This window comes from Myiozetetes cayanensis, unplaced genomic scaffold (genome assembly GCF_022539395.1).
Source record: "Myiozetetes cayanensis isolate MyiCay16 unplaced genomic scaffold, myiCay2020 scf21, whole genome shotgun sequence".
Lineage (NCBI taxonomy): Eukaryota > Metazoa > Chordata > Aves > Passeriformes > Tyrannidae > Myiozetetes > Myiozetetes cayanensis.
The window spans coordinates 1,261,304-1,281,824 of record NW_026087423.1 but is presented as its reverse complement, the minus strand read 5'-3'; the positions used below and the strand labels follow the sequence as shown (position 1 = coordinate 1,281,824).

Below are 20,521 nucleotides of genomic sequence, written 5' to 3'. Positions count from 1 at the left end.
ACAGCCTGGGAAAGGCATTCCCGCTCCATGAGCACCCAGAGGGGCTGGGGACCACCAAGCCACTGGCACAGGCTGGCCCTGACCTCCGAGCTGCCCCGTGAGCCCCACACAAGCCACACAGCCAGTCCTTGCTCTGTGTTTAATAGGGATGGACATGTGCCACGCTGCAGCCTGTGGGGCAGGAGCTGGGCAGGGCTCATGGCATGTCCCCGCTCACTGTGTTGGGTGAGAGGAGCCCACTGGTGGCTCTGCAGCCGACTCGTGCCATCCTTTCTAATAAGTTACTATAAATAAAGCCTTACCCCCTGCCCTCCCACAGCCTTGCCAGCCCCAGCCCTGGCAGGTCTGTCCCCCACCTCCCCGAGGGGCTGGTGCCATAGCTGGGCTCTGCTCACCCTGCCATGGCCACCAGCAAATAGACAAAAAACCCAAGACTTAGAAAAATTCCCATGAGCAGGGCAAGGGTGGCAGGGTCAGGACCCTCCCTACCCCCGGCCCCCACCCCGTTACACCCATGGGTGCCCCCCTAGCTTCCCTACCTGGACTGCCCGTCTGGACCCCCCACCCCTCAGAGAGCCCCGAGTCCTTCCCTCTGCAGTGTCCGGGCGCTGTGGTGGCACAGCCACACTGACCCAGCTCTGGCAGCAGGTGCCACTCCCTCTCCCCGGAGTGGCTGTGGGTCTGTCCCTGGAGTGTCCTTGGGCCCGCTAGCTGTCCGTGCAGCAGTTCCCTGCAAGGGAGAAGGGTGGAGAGCCATGGCACGGGGAGCCTGGAGAGCTCTCAGTGCTCCCCAGCCCGTGCCCCAGGGTGACCAGGGGGTCCCGGCTGGGTGCCATGGCGGTTCTCACCCAGGATGTTGCGCTTGCAGAGAGGGCAGGTCTGCTGCAGCAGGAGCCAGGGATCCACACAGTCCCGGTGGAACTCGTGGGAGCAGGGCAGCACCCGCAGCCACTGCCGGCAGGGATGGGAGGGCACACGTGAATGGACCCAGCAGGGACACAGCTGGACCCTGGCGGGGACATGGCCGGACCCAGCAGGGACAGCCTGCCCCAGGGTGGCACCAGCACCGGTGTCCCCAGGCCAGGCTCCAGGCCCCCCAGTCCCACCTGGCTCTTGTGGAACTGGTCCAAGCACACAGCACAGCTATCGATCTCACAGGCCCGGCTCCGCGGCGGCTTCCCGGGGTGGTACCGACGGGTTTTCAGCGCCAGCAGCCGCCGGCGGATGTGCTGCTTCAGGTCCAGCTGCAAGGGCAGAGACGGGCGTCAGGGGCAGAGCCAGGGGTCAGGGGCAGAGCTGAGGGGCAGGGGCAGAGCAGGAGGGCAGGGGCAGAGCCCACCTGCCACTGCCCCTGGCACAGGGCACAGCGGGAACATTCCCACCTCGGTATCCCGCTCCGACAGGTCCTGCCGCGACTGGCGCTGTGCCTGCACCATGACCCCAGTGCAGAGCAGCAGGGCGATCAGCAGGATGGTGTTCCACAGCTGCTGCAGGTACTTCTGTGGGAATGGCACAGTTGGGGGGTTGAGCCTGAGACCTCTCCCCACTCCCAGCCCTGGCAGGACCCCCCGGTGCCGTACCTGGACCTGCGAGCTGCTCTCCCCAGGGCAGATGACCCCCTGCCACTCCCCGTAGAGGCCCCCTCGGGACAGGCCACACGTGGACCACAGGGTGAGGGTCACCCCCTGCAAGGCAGGACACGGCATTGCCGACAGCCACGGCAGAATCCAGTGACGGGAGCACACGTGTTCCGGGGAGGAGGAACGGTGGCACTGCCACCTGCCCCGCTCCCACGGGGACACTGGGACACTGTGGGGCTGGGCACTGTGCCCTGCAGCTGCTCCCCGTGGCTCGGGGAAGTTTGGCTGGGCACACTCTCTGGGAGAGAGAGGAGGAGGAAGGACCTACATACCAGGTTCTCCAGCAGCACCGCCTGGTACGTGATCTTTGCTGTGGCCCGGAGCCCACTGTGAGCAAAAAGGAGCGTCAGTTCCATGGGCACAGCAAGATCTGGGCACAGACCCCAATGCCAGGGAACACCCCCTTCCCGGGACTGGCAGCACAGGATGGGGACTAGGGGGGACAGAGGAACACACAGGAGGTGGCAGCGAGACCCTCCCTCCCCAGCCATGCCCAGCCCTCAGTGACCCTGCCCAGGGCTCTTCCTCCCAGCCCTGTGCCTCAGTTTCCACATCTGTGACTCCAAGGCAGCAATCCCAATGTCCCACATGTCAGGAGGACCGAAGGGGTCCCACTGCTGCAGCTGGTGAGGACAAACTACCCCAGAATCGTTTGGGATGCCGGTGCCACGCTAAGAACCAGCCAGGCTGGATAATTTGTACCGAGAGTCCTAAAGCTCTTGGCTGAGGCCACTGTCACCCCTGCTGCCACGTGGGGACACATGGAAGGGCTCCCAAAACCCCACTGGAAACACGTGGGTCAGCCTGGCATGGCACAGGCAGTACCAGTCCAGCAAACATGACACACTGGGTAAGAGATCCCCAGGGCAGCCCCTGGGTGTCACAGCGGGGCAGGGGACAAGGAAGGGACAAGGAAGGGACAAGGCAGGGACCAGGCAGGGATAAGGCAGGGAAAGGCAGTGCCCAGCCCGTACCGCAGCAGCGCTCCCAGCAGCCTGGTGACGTTGTCGGAGGACTGGATGACGATGACGGGCTTGGCGAGGAGCTGGGACACGTCCAGCTACAGGGGGAGGGAGGCAGAGCTGCCAGGGGGCCCAACCCTGGCCCAGCCCCCCAGAGGCACTGCCCTACCTCCCGGATGGCGTTCTGGTTCAGCGCCAGGATGAGCAGGGCCGAGGCCCCCAGCACCAGGGCTCGCTTCATCTGCAGGGACAGCAGGGACACACTCAGGGGCAGCTCAGTGTGTCCCTGCCAGCCCCTGTCCTGCTGCAGGGAGCACCCTGTGCCTCTTTGAGGTCACAGGGGACCCGAAACAGCCCTGTCAAGGACCCCTCTGGCATCAAGCACAAGGCAGGACCCCCAACATCTGGTGAGAAGACACCCCAGCTGACACCTCTGAAGGCTTGTGACCCACCAACACCATGGCAGCCCCCGGGCCAGGCAGAGAGAACAAGGACTAGGGCCAGGCAGAGGGGACAGGGATGGGCAGAGGGGACAGGGATGGAGCAGAGGGGACAGGGATGGGCAGAGGGGACAGGGATGGGCAGAGGGGACAGGGAAGGGGCAGAGGGGACAGGGATGGGGCAGAGGGAACAGGGAAGGGGCAGAGGGGACAGGGAAGGGGCAGAGGGGACAGGGAAGGGGCAGAGGGGACAGGGAAGAGGCAGAGGGGACAGGGAAGAGGCAGAGGGGACAGGGATGGGCAGAGGGGACAGGGCTGAGCAGAGAGATTGAGGACCAGGACCAGGGCCAGGCAGGGGGGACAGAGATGGGCAGAGGGGACAGGGCCAGGCAGGAGGTCACCTTGGTGACAACGGCGGTGGTGAAGGACTCCTCCTTGGCCCCGCGGGGGCCCTCAGGCGGCTCCTCAGTGCCCACGGGCACCACCCCGATCCAGCTGTCGGCACTGCCCAGCTCCGGCTCCGCCTCACCCACCTGGGGTGGCAGGGAGAGGGACAGCCAGGATGGACACTGAGGCTCTGGGCACGTCCAAAGCACAGGGTAGCACAGGGTGGCACAGGGACAGGGGCTGGCCCTGCCTGCACCTCCCCTGTTCTGCTGGGCACCCCCGGGCAGCGGGACCCCCTTGCTGCTCAAGTGTCCCCCAGTGGCCCTGCCCTCCCCACCAACCCCCAGTGCCTCCCAGTGCCCTCCACTTCCCACTGCTCCACACTCCCCATTCCCCTCCCAGTGCCCCAAGATACCCCCAGTGCCCACTGTCTCAGCTCACACCAATCCCCCTCCCTCGCACATCGACCACTAAGCACTGCCAATGCCCACTGGCCCCCAGTGTCTCCCAGTGCTCTCCAGTTCCCACAGGCCCCCTTCCCTGCCCACCGCCCCACATGCAATTGGCTCCCAGTGCCCCCCAGTATCCACTGCTCCCCTCCTTCCTCTCCCTGTGTCCCCAGCCCCCAGCCCCATTCCCGGTTCCCCTGCTCACCAGCACCAGGCGGCCGCGGATTTCCATCTCCTCCCGCTCCCCCGCGGGCCCCCGGCCCGGCCCGGCCCGGCCTCCCCCCGCGCCCAGCACGGCCCCGCGCAGCGTGTACGAGCCGCCGGCTGCCGCGGCCCCGTCCCGCTCGGGCCCCGCCGGCCCGGGCCCCGACACGGCCACCTCGACCCGCGCGGGGGTGGCGGGGCCCGGCCCGGCCCGGCCCAGCGCCAGCAGCGGGGCGAGCAGGGCCGCCCGCAGCGCCGCCATGGCCGCTCCGCCCGCGCCGCCGCGCCCCCTGCCGGCTGGGAGGACCGCCCGCCCCGCCGACACTGCCGCAGCGCCCCCCAGCGCCCCCTGCTGGCGGGGAGGACCCTCAGCGCCGCGGGCAGGGGGAGCCCGGGAGACCGAACCGGGATCGGGATGGGATCGGGATGGGATCGGGATCGGATCGGGATCGGGATGGGGATCGGGATCGGGATGGGGAGAGGGAGAGGGAGAGGGAGAGGGAGAGGGACCAGAACAAGGACAGGGATAGGAATAAGAATAGGGATAGGGACCAGAACAGGGATAAGGACAAGGGCAGGGGATGGGGATAGGGATAAGGATAGAGGCAGAGACTGAGGATGGGGAAGGGCATGAGGACCTGGATGAGGATGTGGAGCAGGAGAAGTAGAGTGACAAGGAGCAGGGACTGAGACTGGGACAGGGACAAGGACTGGGACAGGGATAGGGATGGGACAGAGACCAGGAGAGGGACAGGGAGCTGGGACCAGGACTGAGATGGGGAAAAGGGCTGAGAGTAGGCTGGGCACTGGGACAGGTCAAGGACAGGAATGGCACTGGGGACAGGGAGAGGGACAGGGAGAAGGATCGAGACTGACATGGGGACAAGGGACAGGACCAGGACAGAAACCTGCACTGGGACAGGGACAGGGCAGTGACAAGGAGAGGAATGAGACTGGGACAGGAACAGGGGTGGGGACCAGGAGGAGGACAGGGAGTGGGAGAGGGACAGGGATAGGGACTGGGAGGGGGAGAGAGAAGGGATAAAGGCTGGGACCAGGACAGGAACCAGCACCAGGACAGGGAGAGGGACAGGGACCAAGATGGGTACAGGAACCAGCACAGGCAGCAGGACAGGGACAGAGATGGGCACTGGGACCAGGAAAGTGACTGACACCAGGAGAGGGACAGGGAGAAGGAGAGGCAGAGACAGGGACAGCCATGGACACACGGCCCATCCACACGTGGATGTGGGGGCACATGGGGTACCATGGGAACAGAGAGACACGTGTGCTCTGGGGGACACAGCCAGGAGGGAACAGGGACACAGCCCTGCACACATGGGCACTCACAGCCATGGCACACACCTGGGAGACATGGACACACACCTGGGTGACAGGGACACACAGCTGAGCAACACGGACACACACCTGGGTGACACAGGCACACATTGGGGTGACAAGGACACACACCTGAGCAACATGGACACTCACTGACACACGAGCACCCCAAAACCCCACTGCCCCCCACACCTGACACCTCGACACCCCCACCCCAGCAGGTGCCAGAAACTCCCAGTCCTGCTCCTGCCACGTGTGCCCAGCTCATGTGCCACCGGGAGGATTTGCCGGCTGGATTAGCCCCGGCACGGGCCTGGGCTGACCTGCTTTGGGCAGGGGCCACACTGGGGCCGGGGCTCAGGGCCGTGGGACCCAGCTCTGGGTGCCGTGGGACGGGTCTGGGCGTGTCCCCGTGTCCCCCGTGTGTCGTAACTGCGGGGGTTAATCACAGGCTGGGCACGGTTCTCCTCCCACAGCCGAGCAGGAGCCGGTTTAACCACACCAAATATTCCGATTGCGACGACGGGCCGGCCGTGCCATAAACAACAGCCAGGGGCACGGCCGGCCCGGGAACCCGTGTGGGGGACTGGGTGGATGTGGGGAGGGACACCAAAACGGGGCCTGGGGGTGGCTGCTGCCAGAGCTGCCACACGGAGGGGACAGACGAGGGACATGCACAGGATGTGAATGGCTCAGGGGAGCACCCAGAGGTTTGTGGGATAGGGATGGCTCCATGGGACATCCATGGCTCCGTGGGACATCCATGGTTCCACATGCACAGTCTCACAGGATGCGGCAATGGGGACAGGAGAACCTTCCCCTGCTCCAGACCCCGACTAGAGTAGCTGTGGGTGCCAGGGGCTGTGCCACCTGCAGGGACCTCTTCTCCTGGCCAGGCCCCCCTTCCTGGCTGGGCTCCCCCCTCAGGGAGGTCCCCTCTCCGTGGGGACACAGGGCCACTGTACAGGAACTGGCAGTGGGAGGGTGAGCCCCATGTTCCTGGTGCCTCTGCCCTGTCCCTTTTCTCTGGCATCCTGCCCCCGATCCTCTGTCCTCCAGTCAGTGCCTGAGCCCTCCCTCTGTCCCCTATCCCCATCTCCCATCCCTGTCCCCATCCCCTCTCCCTGGCATGCCCTGCCCCAGACCCTGGCCCCCAGCCCTGTGCTCTCACCCTGTCCCCACCTCTGGCCCCTGCCCCACTCTTTGTCACTGTTCCCACCTCTGTCCCTTGTCCCCATCTCCCATCCCTGTCCCCTCTCCCTGCCACCTGCCCCACCTGCACCCACCTACCCTGCTGTGTCCCCCAAACTCTCATAGGACCCCCACCCTCCTGTACCCTCCGTAACCCTCACAGACCCACACCCTCATCCCTCCCATGCCCCCCATACTTCCCAAGCCCTCATACTCCCTATATCCCTGCATGTCCCCCATACATCCTATACCTCCTGTGCCCCCTACAGCCCCCAATGCCCCCCATGACTCCTATAGCTGCCTCCATACCCCCAAGTCCCCTGAGGCCCCATACCTCTATATCCCTCCTATCCCCCATACCACCTTCAGCCCCCATACCCCTTCATACCCCCCATATTCCCCCTAAGCCCCCGTATTCCCTATAGCCCCCATACCCCTCCATGACCCCATATACTTTAGACCCCTTCATTTCCCACGTCCTCCCCACGCCCCCATACCGCTCCACGCCTCCCATACCCCCCATGTCTCCCTGTGCCCCAAACCCCCCACAGCCCCCCGCCCTCTATAGCCACCACATCCCCCACACCCCTCCGCGTTCCCCCATGTCCCCTATACCCCTTACAGCCCCCACATCCCCCATACTCCCCGCAGACCCCAGCCCCCGTGTCCCCACATCCCCTCTGCCCCCCCAGCTCCGCGGGGCGGCGGGCGCTGACCGTGCGGGCGGGGGTCGGGCAGGGTCCAAGGCCGCGGGGGTGTGCAGGGGGGCCGGGCCGGGCCGGGCGGGCGGGGGCGGTCCCGGGGCGGTGCTCGGAGGCTCCGCGGCCGCCGGGGCCGGGCAGAGCCGCCCGCAGCGCACCATGAGCGGTCGCGTCGGGGACCTGAGCCCGCGGCAGGCGGAGGTGCTGGCCCAGGTGAGCCGGGACGGGGAGACCGGGGGCTGCGGGGGGACCGCGATGAGCCGCCCCGAGGGGCGCCCGCATTCTTCGCCCGCCGCGGGCACCGGCATCCCCCGCCCCGCCCCCCAAACCTACCGGCATCACCCCCGCTCCCGGCCCCGCGGGGCTCCGCTCGCCCTCACCGCACCCCGAACCCACCGGCATCATCCCTACTCCCGGTCCCGGAGGGCTCCGCACCCCAATCCCACCGGCATCACTCCCGCTCCCTGCCCCGGGGGACTTCCGCTCCTCCAGCTCCTCCATCCCGGATCCCAAACCCACAGGCATCATCCCTGCCCCGGACCTGGGGAGCTCCTATCGCCTCCAGATCCCAAACCCGGCCCAGGAGGGCTCCCAGTGCCTCCACTCCCCATCCCAGACCCCAGACTCCCGGGCTGAGCCCCACCATGGTGCTGCCCGCCAGGGACTCCTGAGTGGGTCCTGGGGATCCTGCTGGCTGGACCATCACGCTGGCGACCCCCCAACCTTCTCCCATCCTTCCCACGGACTGGGGAATCTCCTGCCTCACCACAGGGCCCCTGGGACTGGGCTCTCCTGTCACCTCCACCCCACCCTGGACTCCAAACCCACGGGCTGAGCCCCCAGGGGTGCTGCCCACTGGAGGCATCTGGGTGACCCCCTGTACTGGGCACCGGCGAGCCCCATATCCCTCTCCCACCCTTCCCATGGGGCTGGGGAACCTCCTGCCCCACTGCAGGGATCAGGGGACCAGGGTACACCTGGAACTGGTGACTGTCACCCACCTTTGCCAGCCCCTGGGGGGTGCCAACCTTTATCGGGGTTCACTGTACCCCAAGCACAAGGGCACCCCCGTGCCTTTATCTTATCACTGCCTTTCGGACCCAGCCAAACTCCACGGGCGGGCGATGACCCCGCTGGGTGCCAGGATGGGGGGCAGGGGCAGGCGTGGGGCACGGAGCCCAAACTGTGCCCGGTGCCAGCCATGCCCCGGGCAGCAGAGGGAGGCGAGCGGCCGAACCCGTCTGTCCGCCAGCAGGGTGAAGGAGCTAATCCCGGGTTTAATTACCCCTAAATTCAGCGGCAGATAAGCTAATCAGGCTCATTAAGGGGAGGGCCTCGGCTGGTACAGAGATTTGGGCCGCAGCCTGGCCTGGGTGAGCGGGGCCACACGGGGAAGGGATCCCAGATCCCCCAACCCCCCCAGTCCTGCACCCCGACACCCTCCTGCCTGCAGCAGGGGCTGTGACCCACTGGGGGGTTGCTGGAGCAGGGGCACGCACAGTGACTGGCTCCGTCCCAAAGGATGTCACTGGAGGGGACTGGTCAGCCTGGCCCCAGGGGGTGGTGACAGCCCACACTCACACCCTTGCGCAAGGCGCTGGGGACACCCGGTGCCTGGTGGCTGGCCTGGGGACAGTCCCCTGCCAGGAGGTGACCGGTGATCCCAGCTGCACGTGGCAGCAGGGACAGGGCACGGCCTGACCCTTCCCTGGGAACGTCCCAGTCTTGGCCGAGGGGTTTTTGGGGTGACAAGGAGGGCACAAACCTCCAGCCTTGGGTTTTTGGGGGAGGAATCAGGAACCCCTTTGCCAACTGTCCCTCTTGTCCCCGCAGTTCCGGGAGAAGCTGCAGGACGTGCTGCCCTCCCTGCCCGCTCAGGACGACTATTTCCTGCTGAAATGGCTCCGAGGTAAGCCCAAAGTGTGGGGCATCCCTAGGAGGGTTGGGAGACCTACAGGGGGCTGTTGGGGGGCTGGTCTCTGAGCTCTCTGCTCTCTTGCAGCGCGCTGCTTCGACCTGCCCAAGGCAGAGGCGATGCTCCGCAAGGTGAGAGAGGCACCCCGCTTTTGGGGCGTCCTCAGGCTGTCCCCTGGCACGGGACATAGCCAGCATGGGACAGTGCACCCCGGGCCATCAGCCCAGCCCCTCTCTCCCAGGGTGACATGCCCATGGGGTGCACCCTGTCCCATGGGGTCCACAAACCTCACTCCCGCTCACTCTACCCCCTCCCAGCACCTCGAGGTCCGCAAGCGCATGGATGCCGACAACATCATCGCCTGGGAGGCACCTGAGGTGGGTGTCCCCAGCCCCCAGGGGTGGCCCTGGAGGGGACTGTCCCCCTGAGCCCCCCCAGGCGTGTGCAGTGCCCTGAGCCCCCCGTGCTCCCGCAGGTGATCCGCAAGTACATGTCCGGGGGGCTGTGCGGCTACGACCGCGAGGGCAGCCCGGTGTGGTACGAGATCATCGGGCCACTGGACGCCAAGGGGCTGCTGTTCTCCGCCTCCAAGCAGGACCTGCTCAAGAACAAGTTCCGGGACTGCGAGGTGCTGCGGCACGAGTGCGAGCAGCAGACCCAAAAGGTGGGCACCTGCCCACACCCTGCTGGCCACAAAGGCCCCTGTGCCCACCAGCCCCTCGGGACCATGGCCCTGCCAGCCCCGCTAGTCCACATCTGGTCCGTCCCTCCCAGCCAGCACCCTCCCCAGCACTACAGGTCCATGTCCAATCCCCCAGCCTGTGGCCCTGGCAGACCCCTAAGTCCACGTCTGGTCATCCCTACCCCCCAGTAACCTCCCCAGCCCCATTTGTCCATCTCTGGTCCATCCCCATCAGCCATCGTCCTCCCCAGCCTCACAAGTCCATGTCCTGTCCATTTCCACCACCCAGTGTCCTCCCCAGACCCATACATCCATCTCTGGTCCATCCCTAACAGCCAATGTCCTCAGCTGCCAGCCCTATAAGTCCATGTCCTGTCCATACCCATCAGTCCATATCCCTGCCAGCCCCACAAGTCTGTGTTCTGTCCATCTCCCCCATCCAATGTCCTCCCTAGCCCTATAGGGGGCTAGAGATCCTATAGATCCTATAGATCCAGGATCCTCTGTCCATTCCTCTCAGTTCATGTTCCTGCCAGCCTCACAAGTCGACATCTGGGCCATCACCATCACCCAATGTCCTCCCCAGATCCACATGTCCATCTCTGGTCCATCCCTACCACCCAGTGTTCTTCACAGCCCTATATATCCTGTATGTCCATGTCCTGTCCATCCCCCTCAGCCTGTGTCCCTGCCAGCCCATGTCCTGTCCATCTCCACCACTCAGTGTCCTCCACAGCTCCACAAGTTCACATCCTGTCCAACCCTTCCAGCCACTATCCTCCACAGCCCTATAGGTCCTGTGGGTCCATGTCCATCCCCAAAACCCAATGTCCTTATGCATCTATCTCTGGTCCATCCCTACCAGTCAATGTCCTCACTCATCAGCCCTGTAGGTCATTCCATCCCCCTTGGCCCCACAAGTCCATGTCCTGTCCACCCCACCATGGACCATGTCCCTGCCAACCTCATATGTCCATCTCTGGTCCATGCCCACAACCCAATGTCCTTCCCAGCCCCATATGTCCATGTCCTATCCATCCCCACCAGCTCCTGACTCCCAGCCCATGTCTCATGTCCCAGTCCCAGTTGGGACCCCCAGCTCCCGTGATGCCCTTTCTCCACACACCAACACTTGGGAGGAGGCTCTGGCTGGAGGGGACCAGCCTGTCAGGGACCACCCCCTCCCTGAACCCCCTTGCCTAATCCCCCCCATCCTCCTGCCCCAGCTGGGCAAGAAGGTGGAGATGGTGATGATGATCTACGACTGCGAGGGCCTGGGCCTGAAGCACCTCTGGAAACCGGCTGTGGAGGCGTACGGGGAGGTGAGGGGCTCCTGCCCATCCCACTGCCCCGGGGGACCACAGGGATCCAGGCTGAACCCTGGCCCTGGGGATGATGCAGGAGCAGGTCCCTGCAGTGCTCTGCAGCCCCCAACATTTTGGGCTGGGGGTCCTGGTGGCTCCATGGGATGGGTGACCTGAGCTCCCCCCATCCTGCAGCTCCTGTCCATGTTCGAGGAGAACTTCCCGGAGTCCCTCAAGCGCCTGTTTATTGTGAAGGGTGAGTTCAGCCTCAGGGCCCTGCTTTCCCCCTGTCTGGGTGCTGACAACCCCCTAACACCCCTCACTGCCCTCTAGCCCCCAAGATCTTCCCCGTGGCCTACAACCTGGTCAAGCACTTCCTGAGCGAGGACACGCGCAAGAAGGTCGTGGTGCTGGGATGTGAGTCCTGACCCTCCCCGGAGTGTCCAAAACAGGGGTGACACTGCTGTTATCTCACCCACGGGGATGCCCCAACCCCGGGGGGCCCCCCAACTGGGCTGGGGCTCACAGCCCCCCCAAACCCACTGTCACCCCCCAGCCAACTGGAAGGAGATCCTGCAGAAGTACATCGACCCTGATCAGATCCCGGTGGAGTACGGGGGCACCATGACGGACCCTGACGGGGACCCCAAGTGCTCCAGCAAGGTAGGAGAGGCTCCCGCTGGATTACTTAGGGCTGCCAGGTGGTTCCCCCATGCCCACATCCTCCCTCCCCTGCCAGATCAACTACGGGGGCGACGTGCCGCAGAGCTACTACGTGCGGGACCAGCTGGCGCAGCAGTACGAGCACTCGGTGGTGGTCAACCGGGGGTCGTCCCACCAGGTGGAGTACGAGATCCTCTTCCCCGGCTGCGTGCTCAGGTGAGCGGGGCTCCGCGCCGCGGGGCGGGGAGGGGGCGACAGCCCGCGGTGCCCCCAGCCCACCGCAGGTCCCCCCGTGCCCGGCGCAGGTGGCAGTTCCGCTCGGAGGGCGCCGACGTGGGTTTCGGGGTGTACATGAAGACCAAGATCGGGGAGCGGCAGCGGGCGGGCGACATGACCGAGGTGCTCCCCAACCAGCGCTACAACGCCCACATGGTGCCTGAGGACGGCTCCCTCACCTGCTCCACGCCCGGCATCTGTGAGTGACCCCTTGCCCCGGGGGGCTCCTCCCGTGTCCCTGACCCTCGGGGGTGCTTCCCCTGTGTCCCTGACCCCCGGGGTGCTGGGGCGATTCCTGAGGTGCTCCCCCCTTATCCCTGATCCCCGGGGTGTTCGCTCCATGTCCCTGACCCCCGGGGTGTTCGCCCCATGTCCCTAAGGCCCCGTCCCGTCCCTCCCGCAGACGTGCTGCGGTTCGACAACACGTACAGCTTCCTCCACTCCAAGAAGGTGAGCTACACCGTGGAGGTGCTGCTGCCCGACACCGCCTCGGCACAGCAGATCCAGCAGCTGGGGGACCGGCTGGGCGAGGTGTCCCTGAACCACAGCCCGTAGAGCCCCCCACCGGGCCCCCAGGATGGCCGGGAGCCTCCTCGGAGGAGGACGGAGCCGGGGCTGAGCCCGGGAGCTGACGGACTGAGGCGGGGGCTGAGCGGGACCGGAGAGGGCCTAGTGCCCGCAGCCCCCCCATCTCTGTGCCTTATGTGGGTCCTGTGCCCACTTAGTGTTGCTGCTGCCTGGGGTGGGGAGTAAAGGGAAGGACTGAGTGGGGTCTGCTCCGGTTTGTGGCCCTCGGGCCCAAAACTGCCGCCCCAGCCCCAAATCTGCCACTCCAGCCTCACAACTGCCCCCAGCCCCAGATCGGCCCCTGCTGCCCACCTGCGCCAGAACTTCCCCAAAGCCCCATTAGCAACCCCAACCCTACAACTGACCCTGCTGGCCCACCCCGGTCCCATAACTAACCCCCCACCCCGAGAACTGCCCCCTAAACCCATAACTGCCCCTGCCGCCTCCCAGGCCCAGAATTGCCACCCCAGTCCCAGAACTGTCCCCACTGCACCCCCGTAAGTGCTGCCCCAACCCTACAACTGCCCTCAACCTCATAACTTCCCCTGCTGCCCCCCAACCCTATAACTGCCCTCAACCCCATAACTTCCCCTGCTGCCCCCCAACCCTATAACTGCCCTCAACCCCATAACTTCCCCTGCTGCCCCCAACCCTATAACTGCCCTCAACCCCATAACTTCCCCTGCTGCCCCCAACCCTATAACTGCCCTCAACCCCATAACTTCCCCTGCTGCCCCCCAACCCTATAACTGCCCTCAACCCCATAACTTCCCCTGCTGCCCCCCAACCCTATAACTGCCCTCAACCCCATAACTTCCCCTGCTGCCCCCAACCCTATAACTGCCCTCAACCCCATAACTTCCCCTGCTGCCCTCAACCCTATAACTGCCCTCAACCCCATAACTTCCCTGCTGCCCCCAACCCTATAACTGCCCTCAACCCCATAACTTCCCCTGCTGCCCCCAACCCTATAACTGCCCTCAACCCCATAACTTCCCCTGCTGCCCCCCAACCCTATAACTGCCCCTGTGCCCCCCTCCACGTGACCGCAGGTCACGTGCGCATCAGACCCCGCCCCCACCGCCATCTCGCGGCCCAACGGGGCGGGGCTCGGTGACGTTCGCTGGTGGGGCGTGGTTTGGTGACGTCAGTTGGGCGGGGCCGCGAGGGGCGGGGCATGCGGCGGGAGCGGCGCGCGCCATGGGGGCGGCGGAGCAGGACGTGTACCGGGACACGTGGGTCCGATACCTGGGTGAGCTCCGGGACACCCGCGGGCACGGGGGGACACCGGGCACCCGCGGTACCGGCAACTGCGGGAACGCCGGGAACAGGGCACTGACATTGAGCGCGGACACCGAGAGCCGGGCACTGACACCGGGAACGGGGCACTGACATTGAGTGTGACACCGGGAGCGGGGCACTGACACCGGGAACTGACAGCGGGACCTGGCATTGACACTGACTGTGACACCGGGAGCGGGGCACTGACACTGGAACGGGGCACTGACACTGAACACTGACATCGGGAACTGGTACCGGCACAGGGAACCTGGTACTGACACCGGGAACTGCGGGCTGGGTCTGGGTACCAGCACCAGGAGCTACAGGAATGCCGGGAACTGAGCACTGACTCTGGGCACTGGCACTGGGTACCAGCACTGGGAACCAGGCATTGATACCCAGCACCAGCACCGGGCACAACAGTGGGAACCAGTACCGGGTACTGCCACTGGGTACAGGGTACTGTCATAGGGCACCAGCAGCAGGCACTGACACCAGGAACTGGCACGGGGTACTGAGTAATGGCACAGGGCACTGGCACCAGGAACCAGGCCCTGACATCGGGTGCCAGCACAGGGGGCACTGAGAGTGGGTATGGGGTCCTGGCACTGGGTGCTGTCACTGTGTACTGACATGAAGTGTTGGGCACTGACAGCAGGAAGCAGGCACGGATGTTGGTTACTGGGCACAGCACGGGGCACTGACAGACAGGCAGCACAGGTACCAGGCACCACACCGGGTACTGGGCACTACATTGGGTACCAGCACCAGGCACAGCACCAGAAACTGGGCACTGACACCCAGCACCTTGTACCGGGCACTGCATGGGGCACTGACCTCAGCACTGACCCTGGGTACCAGGTATCAGCACCACACCCTGGCACTGGCACTGCACGCTGGGTACCAGCGCTGCTGAGCAGCACCACAGCCTGTCACCGGCACAGGTACCCGTCCCTGTCACTCGTGCTGAGCACCAGCACCTGTACTGGGCAGTGGGACCATCCACCAGCACCACCCACAGACAATGGGGACCAGAACCCTGTTACCATCACTGGGCACTGGTCGTAGACAGTGATACCAGCAGTGGGCACCAGTCACACACACCAGTACTGCCACTGGGCACTGGTACTGGCACTGGACACTAGTCACAGACACCAATACTGCCACTGGGCACTGGTACCAGCACTGGGCACCAGTCACAGACACTGGTACTGGCACTGAGCTCTGGGCACTGTCACTGGTCACCCCTAGCCCCGTTATCTGGTGGCAGTGGGGTCCAAGGAGACCCAGCTGCTCCAAACCCCCCCATGCACGAATCCACCCCTGCTCACAGGGACAGCCAGGGAGGACACAGGGATGCTCTGGGGCAGTGACACGGGTACACACCCCGTCCCTGTCCATGCTGACCCCCCCGTGCCCCCCAGGTTACGCCAACGAGGTGGGCGAGTCGTTCCGCGCGCTGGTGCCGGTGCCGGTGGTGTGGGCCAGCTACGGCGTGGCCACCGCCTACGTGACCGCCGACGCCATCGACAAGGGCCGGAGAGCGGCCACCGTGAGTGCCACCCCCTCCCCACCCCCCCCCACCCTCACCCATCCCACTGACCCTCATGTCCCCCCAGGTGCACACGCAGGACCCCACGCGGGTGGGGGTGGCCGTGGTGGACACCTTCGTGTGGCAGGGCCTGGCCTCGGTGGCCATCCCCGGCTTCACCATCAACCGGCTCTGCGCTGCCTCGCTGGCCCTGCTGGGGACCCTGACCCGCTGGCCCCTGCCCCTGCGCCGCTGGGCCACCACCGCCCTGGGGCTGGCAGCCATCCCCCTCATCATCACCCCCATCGACAGGTAACAGGGACACCCCTGGGGTGGGGGGGAGCGGGTGCCACCACCCCATCCCTGCATCCAAGGGATGGAACGTGACTCATCTCAGTGTGGGCTTGGGGCTGGGAGCATGGGGGGTGTGTGTGGGGGGATGTCTCCACCCCAGAGGGGCTTTGCTGGGGTCTAGCGAGGACACGTCAGGCTGGGGATTATCCAGAGCTGAGCTGGGATTAGCACACTGAAGCTGTGCTAAGCCTTGTTTTGGTGGGGCTGGTGTCTTGGGGTCATTAGGGATGGCCCAACCCATCCCCCATCACATCCAGTACTGCAGGGACGCCTCTGACACCCCGCATCCCCTCTTCTGCTGCAGGACTGTGGATTTCCTCATGGATTCCAGCCTCCGCAAACTTTACGGGACACCAGGAGAGCCCCCGACACCCCACTGAGCTCCTCCAGCCCTGCACATGCTGGGGGAACCAAGGCACTGCTGTGACCCACCTACTGTGACCCCTTGCTCCGGTGACAACCCCGGAGTGGCCACCCTGCCCCACACTGGTCCTAATAAACCATTTCAAACGTGAGCCCTGCTGGGTGATGCTCAGGTGCCACCACAGCTGGGCCGCAGCCGTGTCCCCTCCTGGGCAGACACATGGGTCTGGTTGGGGCCCAACCCCTCTTGGAGGTCTCCACCCTGAGACAGGGGGTCTCCACCTGCCCAGAGCAGCCCTGGTGGCCCCCCCATGGAACCCCTCCATCTCTCCACGGCCTCCCGGGACATCCTGCAGCCTGTCACCCCAAGGAGCTGCCACCATGGTCTCCAGGGGCCCAAAATCCCCCTGCTCCAGCACCACAGCCTAGGACTGTGCCACCATGCCTGGAAGTCACATCTCCAGGTACCCAGAGGAACCTGGAGGGCATGTGGCTTGTCGGTGTAGTGGCACGTCCCCATCCCAAAGTGGCATCCGCACGCCACCACCAGGAGAGGCTGTAGAGAGAACAAAGCCACATTTATTGCAGAGAGATGGGGTCTGGTCCCACCTCACCCCGTTTCCCTGTCTCCCTGAGGACCAGGGCCCCCACCACGCTCTGCAGCTCAGCCTGGAAGGGACTCCTGTGCCTCGGTGGCCGCCGTCCCCGCCGCTGCGTGCCCGGGCGCCAGGCGGTCAGGGCCAGCCCCAGCAGCCCCCCCACCGCGGCGACCACCACCACGGCACTGCCCACCAGGGCCAGCCCGGCCAGCAGGAACCTCTTCATGGTGTGGCGCGGCCCTGGGGACAGCAAAAAACACACCAGTCAGGGGGGTCACTGGGTGGTCCAGCACTTGGGGAGGGAGGTTTGGGGACATGGGAGAGGGCTGGGGTGTCCCTCACCTTCGTACCATGGCACCTTCTCCTTCTGCACCAGCACTGGTCCAGCTGTCTCCCAGTGGAGCGTCCCCTCACCTGGGAATGCTGTGGGAGGACATGGCCAGTACAGCCCATCTGAGGCCCAGGAGCTCCTCACAAGACCCCAGAACAATGTGGGGTCACCATATCCCATCCCTGGTACCTGGCAGGTGTCTTGGGAGGGTGTCACCATGGGGACAGCTGGTGTCACAGCAGTGGCACTGGGCACTCTGGGAAGGGTCCTCTGCATTGAGCCAGCTGGGAGAGGAGAGGACAGAGCTGGGGGGTGGGTCTAGGGGCCCCCATAACTCCAGCACAAGACCCACATGGTGCCACCCCAGAGGAAGTGTCCTCCAGGTGACTCCAAACACCTCCCCAGTTCATCTGCACCATGAGGGTGCTTGGCCTGTGGTGATGCCACCAGTTGCCATTGGAGAAGAGGTGGCATCCAGCCCGCACTGGAGTGACCTGGTTCCTCCCCCGGGTGGGTCCCCATGACCAGTGGGTTCTGCTCCCAACACACCCACGAGTGCTCACGTCCCAGGGCACCAGCACCCAGCGTACCTGGCTGTGGTGTGGCTGTAGAAGCAGGACCTGGTGGCGTGTCCTTGTCCCCACGCTGTCAGCAGGCAGTGCACATACACCTGCCAGGAAACCCCCTGCTGCATCCTTCCTTGGAGACCCTGCTCTCCTCCCCTCCAACCCCGGGGGCTGAGACCACCCCAGCAGGGAGTGGGATGCCTCAGCAGGGACAGTGCTTTGGGACCCCCAGGTCATCCCCCCTCCATGGGACCTCCATCCCACCACCAAGGGCATCTCCCTGACCTCACCTCCTCCTCCTCAGGCTCACCATCCAGTGTGGGGGCCAGGATGGAGAGCTGGAGGGCAGACCCCCCTCTCCAGTGCTGGACAGACACATTCCCCACCTTCTCCCCGTGCAGGCACCTGTGGCAGGAGAACAACACAGGGACATTCCCAGGCTGTCTCCAGGCCTCTGGACAACCCCCCCATCAGGAGGCCCTGCAGGACCACAGGGTGCCTGGAGAAGGGGTCCCTACTTCCCAGCCCACCAGCACTGACCCCTGGCTGTTCACCACCATGAAGACCCTCCTGGAGGGGCCTGGCTGCTCCACGATGGTCCCATAGCACTGGTCCACACGGATCTTCATGGAGAAGCTGGGACTGAAGTGGACACTGGCTTCCAGATGGATGGCAGAGCTGGGGCTGAGAACCAGTGGCTGCCCCGTGGCACTGGGGTCCCCTGAGGGGAAACGTGGGTTCAGTGTGACAACCCCAAACCTGTCCCACCAGACACAGGGACACCAGAGGCATCCCAGACCACCACCCACCAGTGTCTTGGCTTCCATCCCTGCAGCTCCCCCATTTCAGAGCCCACCCCATCCCTGGAAGCCGAGAGCTGTCCTGGCTCTGTCCCCACAGCCTGGCTCCCCTGCTCCCCAGAGCTGCAGCACCTTCCTGGACCCCCCCCACCCCAGAGCTGAGAGAGACCATCTCAGGCCCCATCAGGGTCAGAGCTGACCCCCAAAATCCCATTGTTGTATCAGACCCAGGATTAGGAACACCTCAAAGCCCCACCATCCAAAGCCCTACACCCTCCACAAGACCGGGGGGAGCTTCTGCAGGGACAGCCACCTTCTCCTGGTGGTCCTAGTGCTGGGGCCGGCCAGGAGAACCCACTGGGTGCTGCTGTTTGAACCCAGGGGTCTTGGCTGGGCCTATCCCACGGTCTCCCCCCAAAAGTTGTCCCCCAGCACCCCCTGAGCACTCACCATCCAGGAGCCTCAGGGTGAAGTTCATGATGGGCTCCTCAGAGCTGGGGTGAGCAGGAACCTCCCCCGTCCCCATGTCTGGGGACACCACCGGAGCTGTCACTGTGTGATGGGGGGGCTCTGAGGCATCTGGAGCCACAGTGGTCCCTGCAGCAAGGGGAGGACTGAGCCAGCAGCAGCATGTCCCAGACACAGCAGGGACATCTAGGTCCTCAGGTGTCCCCAGGATTCATGGGGGGCAGGTGACAGCAGCACAAAGCTGGAGAGAGCACCCCAGAGCACATTGGGGGCTCCTCCATCCCCAGGCAGGAGCTGCTGCACTGGGAGCATTCCCAGCACCTGACCAGGGCTGGGGACAGCCCAGGAGCTGCTCATGGGCTGGGGAGACCACTGCCAGCAGCCCCAGACCCCACCAGTGCCTCTGCTACCCTCCCCAAGCCTCCCAGACCTGCTGGGACCTGAGGGAGCTCCCGGCAGCCCCCTTGCCCCAACCACACCCCCTCAAAGCTTGGGGTCATTTCAGGAAGGCTCCTCTCCACCAAGACAACCTGCATCAGCAGGTCCAAGTGACCAGCAAAGCCGAGGGCACCCCATACCCACCTTCCCCAGTACAACCAGTGGGGGGACCGAGGGGGTTCCCAGCCCCACTCACCTGCCACCCCAAACACAGCCCTACACACCAGCACCAACCAGCACAGCTCCATCCCCAGTGAGCAGCACCCCCTACCCCCCCACCTGGGGGTCTTTAAGGACCATGGCTGGGTGCCAATGGGCCCCAGCTGACACTGATGGGTTTGGGGCTTTGTTGACCCACACCTGGGGCTGGTCTCACCCCTCACACCATTCCAGTCTCAACACAAGGGTCTGTGCCCATTGCCCAGTTCCTGTTCTGTCCCATAGTCCCACTCCCACCACTCAGACTGATCCTGCAGATGGTCCTGAGCACGGCCCATATCCACCAGTTAGTCCTGGCCCAATATCCACCAGTTAGTCCTGGCCCCATATCCACCAATCAGTCCCATTCCCGTGATGCAGGTTCCACCATGTAGTTGTGGTCCTGGTCCTCAGCAAGGTTCAGATCTCACCACGTTGTCCCATCCCCCCTTAGTCCTGGTCCTGTTCATGGTGGTGGTCCCACCATGTAGTTTTAGTGCTGGACATGGTGCTGGTTCAACCCTTTTGCTCTGGTCCCAGATCACCACGTGGTCTGGTTCCATCACTCAGCCTTGATCCTATGGATGTTCCTGGTCCCATCCCCACACTCCTACGTGTGGTCCTAGCCCTGCCACAGTTTTGATCCCACCATTGTCATGATCCCATGGATGATCCCAGTCCCACCACAGAGTCCCAGTCCTCAATGCTCCATCCTTGTTCCACCACTATCCTGCTCTCAACTCTCCAGGACAGGGAACCCATCTGGGAGCAGCAGTTTGGACCCAACCAGGACAGACACATGTCCCTGTGCCCTGCCTGTCTCAGGTGCCCCCAACACCCTACCACAGCCCCAAAGCCCCACCCCGCCACAGC

At 64.8% G+C, this 20,521-nt stretch overlaps 3 protein-coding genes across 3 annotated transcripts; 2 read left to right on the top strand and 1 right to left on the bottom strand.

The window, feature by feature from the left end:
* Positions 1 to 125: 125 nt before the first annotated feature.
* On the bottom strand, positions 126 to 4,344 carry RNF215 (ring finger protein 215). Its single transcript, XM_050318304.1, has 10 exons — positions 4,084 to 4,344; positions 3,444 to 3,575; positions 2,772 to 2,843; positions 2,615 to 2,700; positions 1,913 to 1,967; positions 1,581 to 1,685; positions 1,383 to 1,499; positions 1,107 to 1,244; positions 849 to 951; positions 126 to 730 (listed from the first exon to the last, which is right to left on the bottom strand). Exons 1-10 carry the CDS (start codon positions 4,342 to 4,344, stop codon positions 708 to 710), a joined length of 1,092 nt encoding a protein of 363 aa, XP_050174261.1. The 3' UTR covers positions 126 to 707.
* A 3,060-nt stretch (positions 4,345 to 7,404) lies between these two features.
* On the top strand, positions 7,405 to 12,918 carry SEC14L2 (SEC14 like lipid binding 2). Its single transcript, XM_050318296.1, has 12 exons — positions 7,405 to 7,525; positions 9,146 to 9,221; positions 9,315 to 9,358; positions 9,545 to 9,604; positions 9,703 to 9,891; positions 11,136 to 11,231; positions 11,409 to 11,469; positions 11,547 to 11,630; positions 11,770 to 11,876; positions 11,953 to 12,092; positions 12,182 to 12,351; positions 12,556 to 12,918. Exons 1-12 carry the CDS (start codon positions 7,472 to 7,474, stop codon positions 12,705 to 12,707), a joined length of 1,233 nt encoding a protein of 410 aa, XP_050174253.1. The 5' UTR covers positions 7,405 to 7,471; the 3' UTR covers positions 12,708 to 12,918.
* A 725-nt stretch (positions 12,919 to 13,643) lies between these two features.
* Positions 13,644 to 16,400, top strand: MTFP1 (mitochondrial fission process 1). The gene is made up of 4 exons (XM_050318315.1): positions 13,644 to 13,971; positions 15,425 to 15,552; positions 15,620 to 15,843; positions 16,190 to 16,400. The coding sequence occupies exons 1-4, from the start codon at positions 13,920 to 13,922 to the stop codon at positions 16,263 to 16,265; spliced, it is 480 nt and encodes a 159-aa protein (XP_050174272.1). The 5' UTR covers positions 13,644 to 13,919; the 3' UTR covers positions 16,266 to 16,400.
* Positions 16,401 to 20,521: the final 4,121 nt, after the last annotated feature.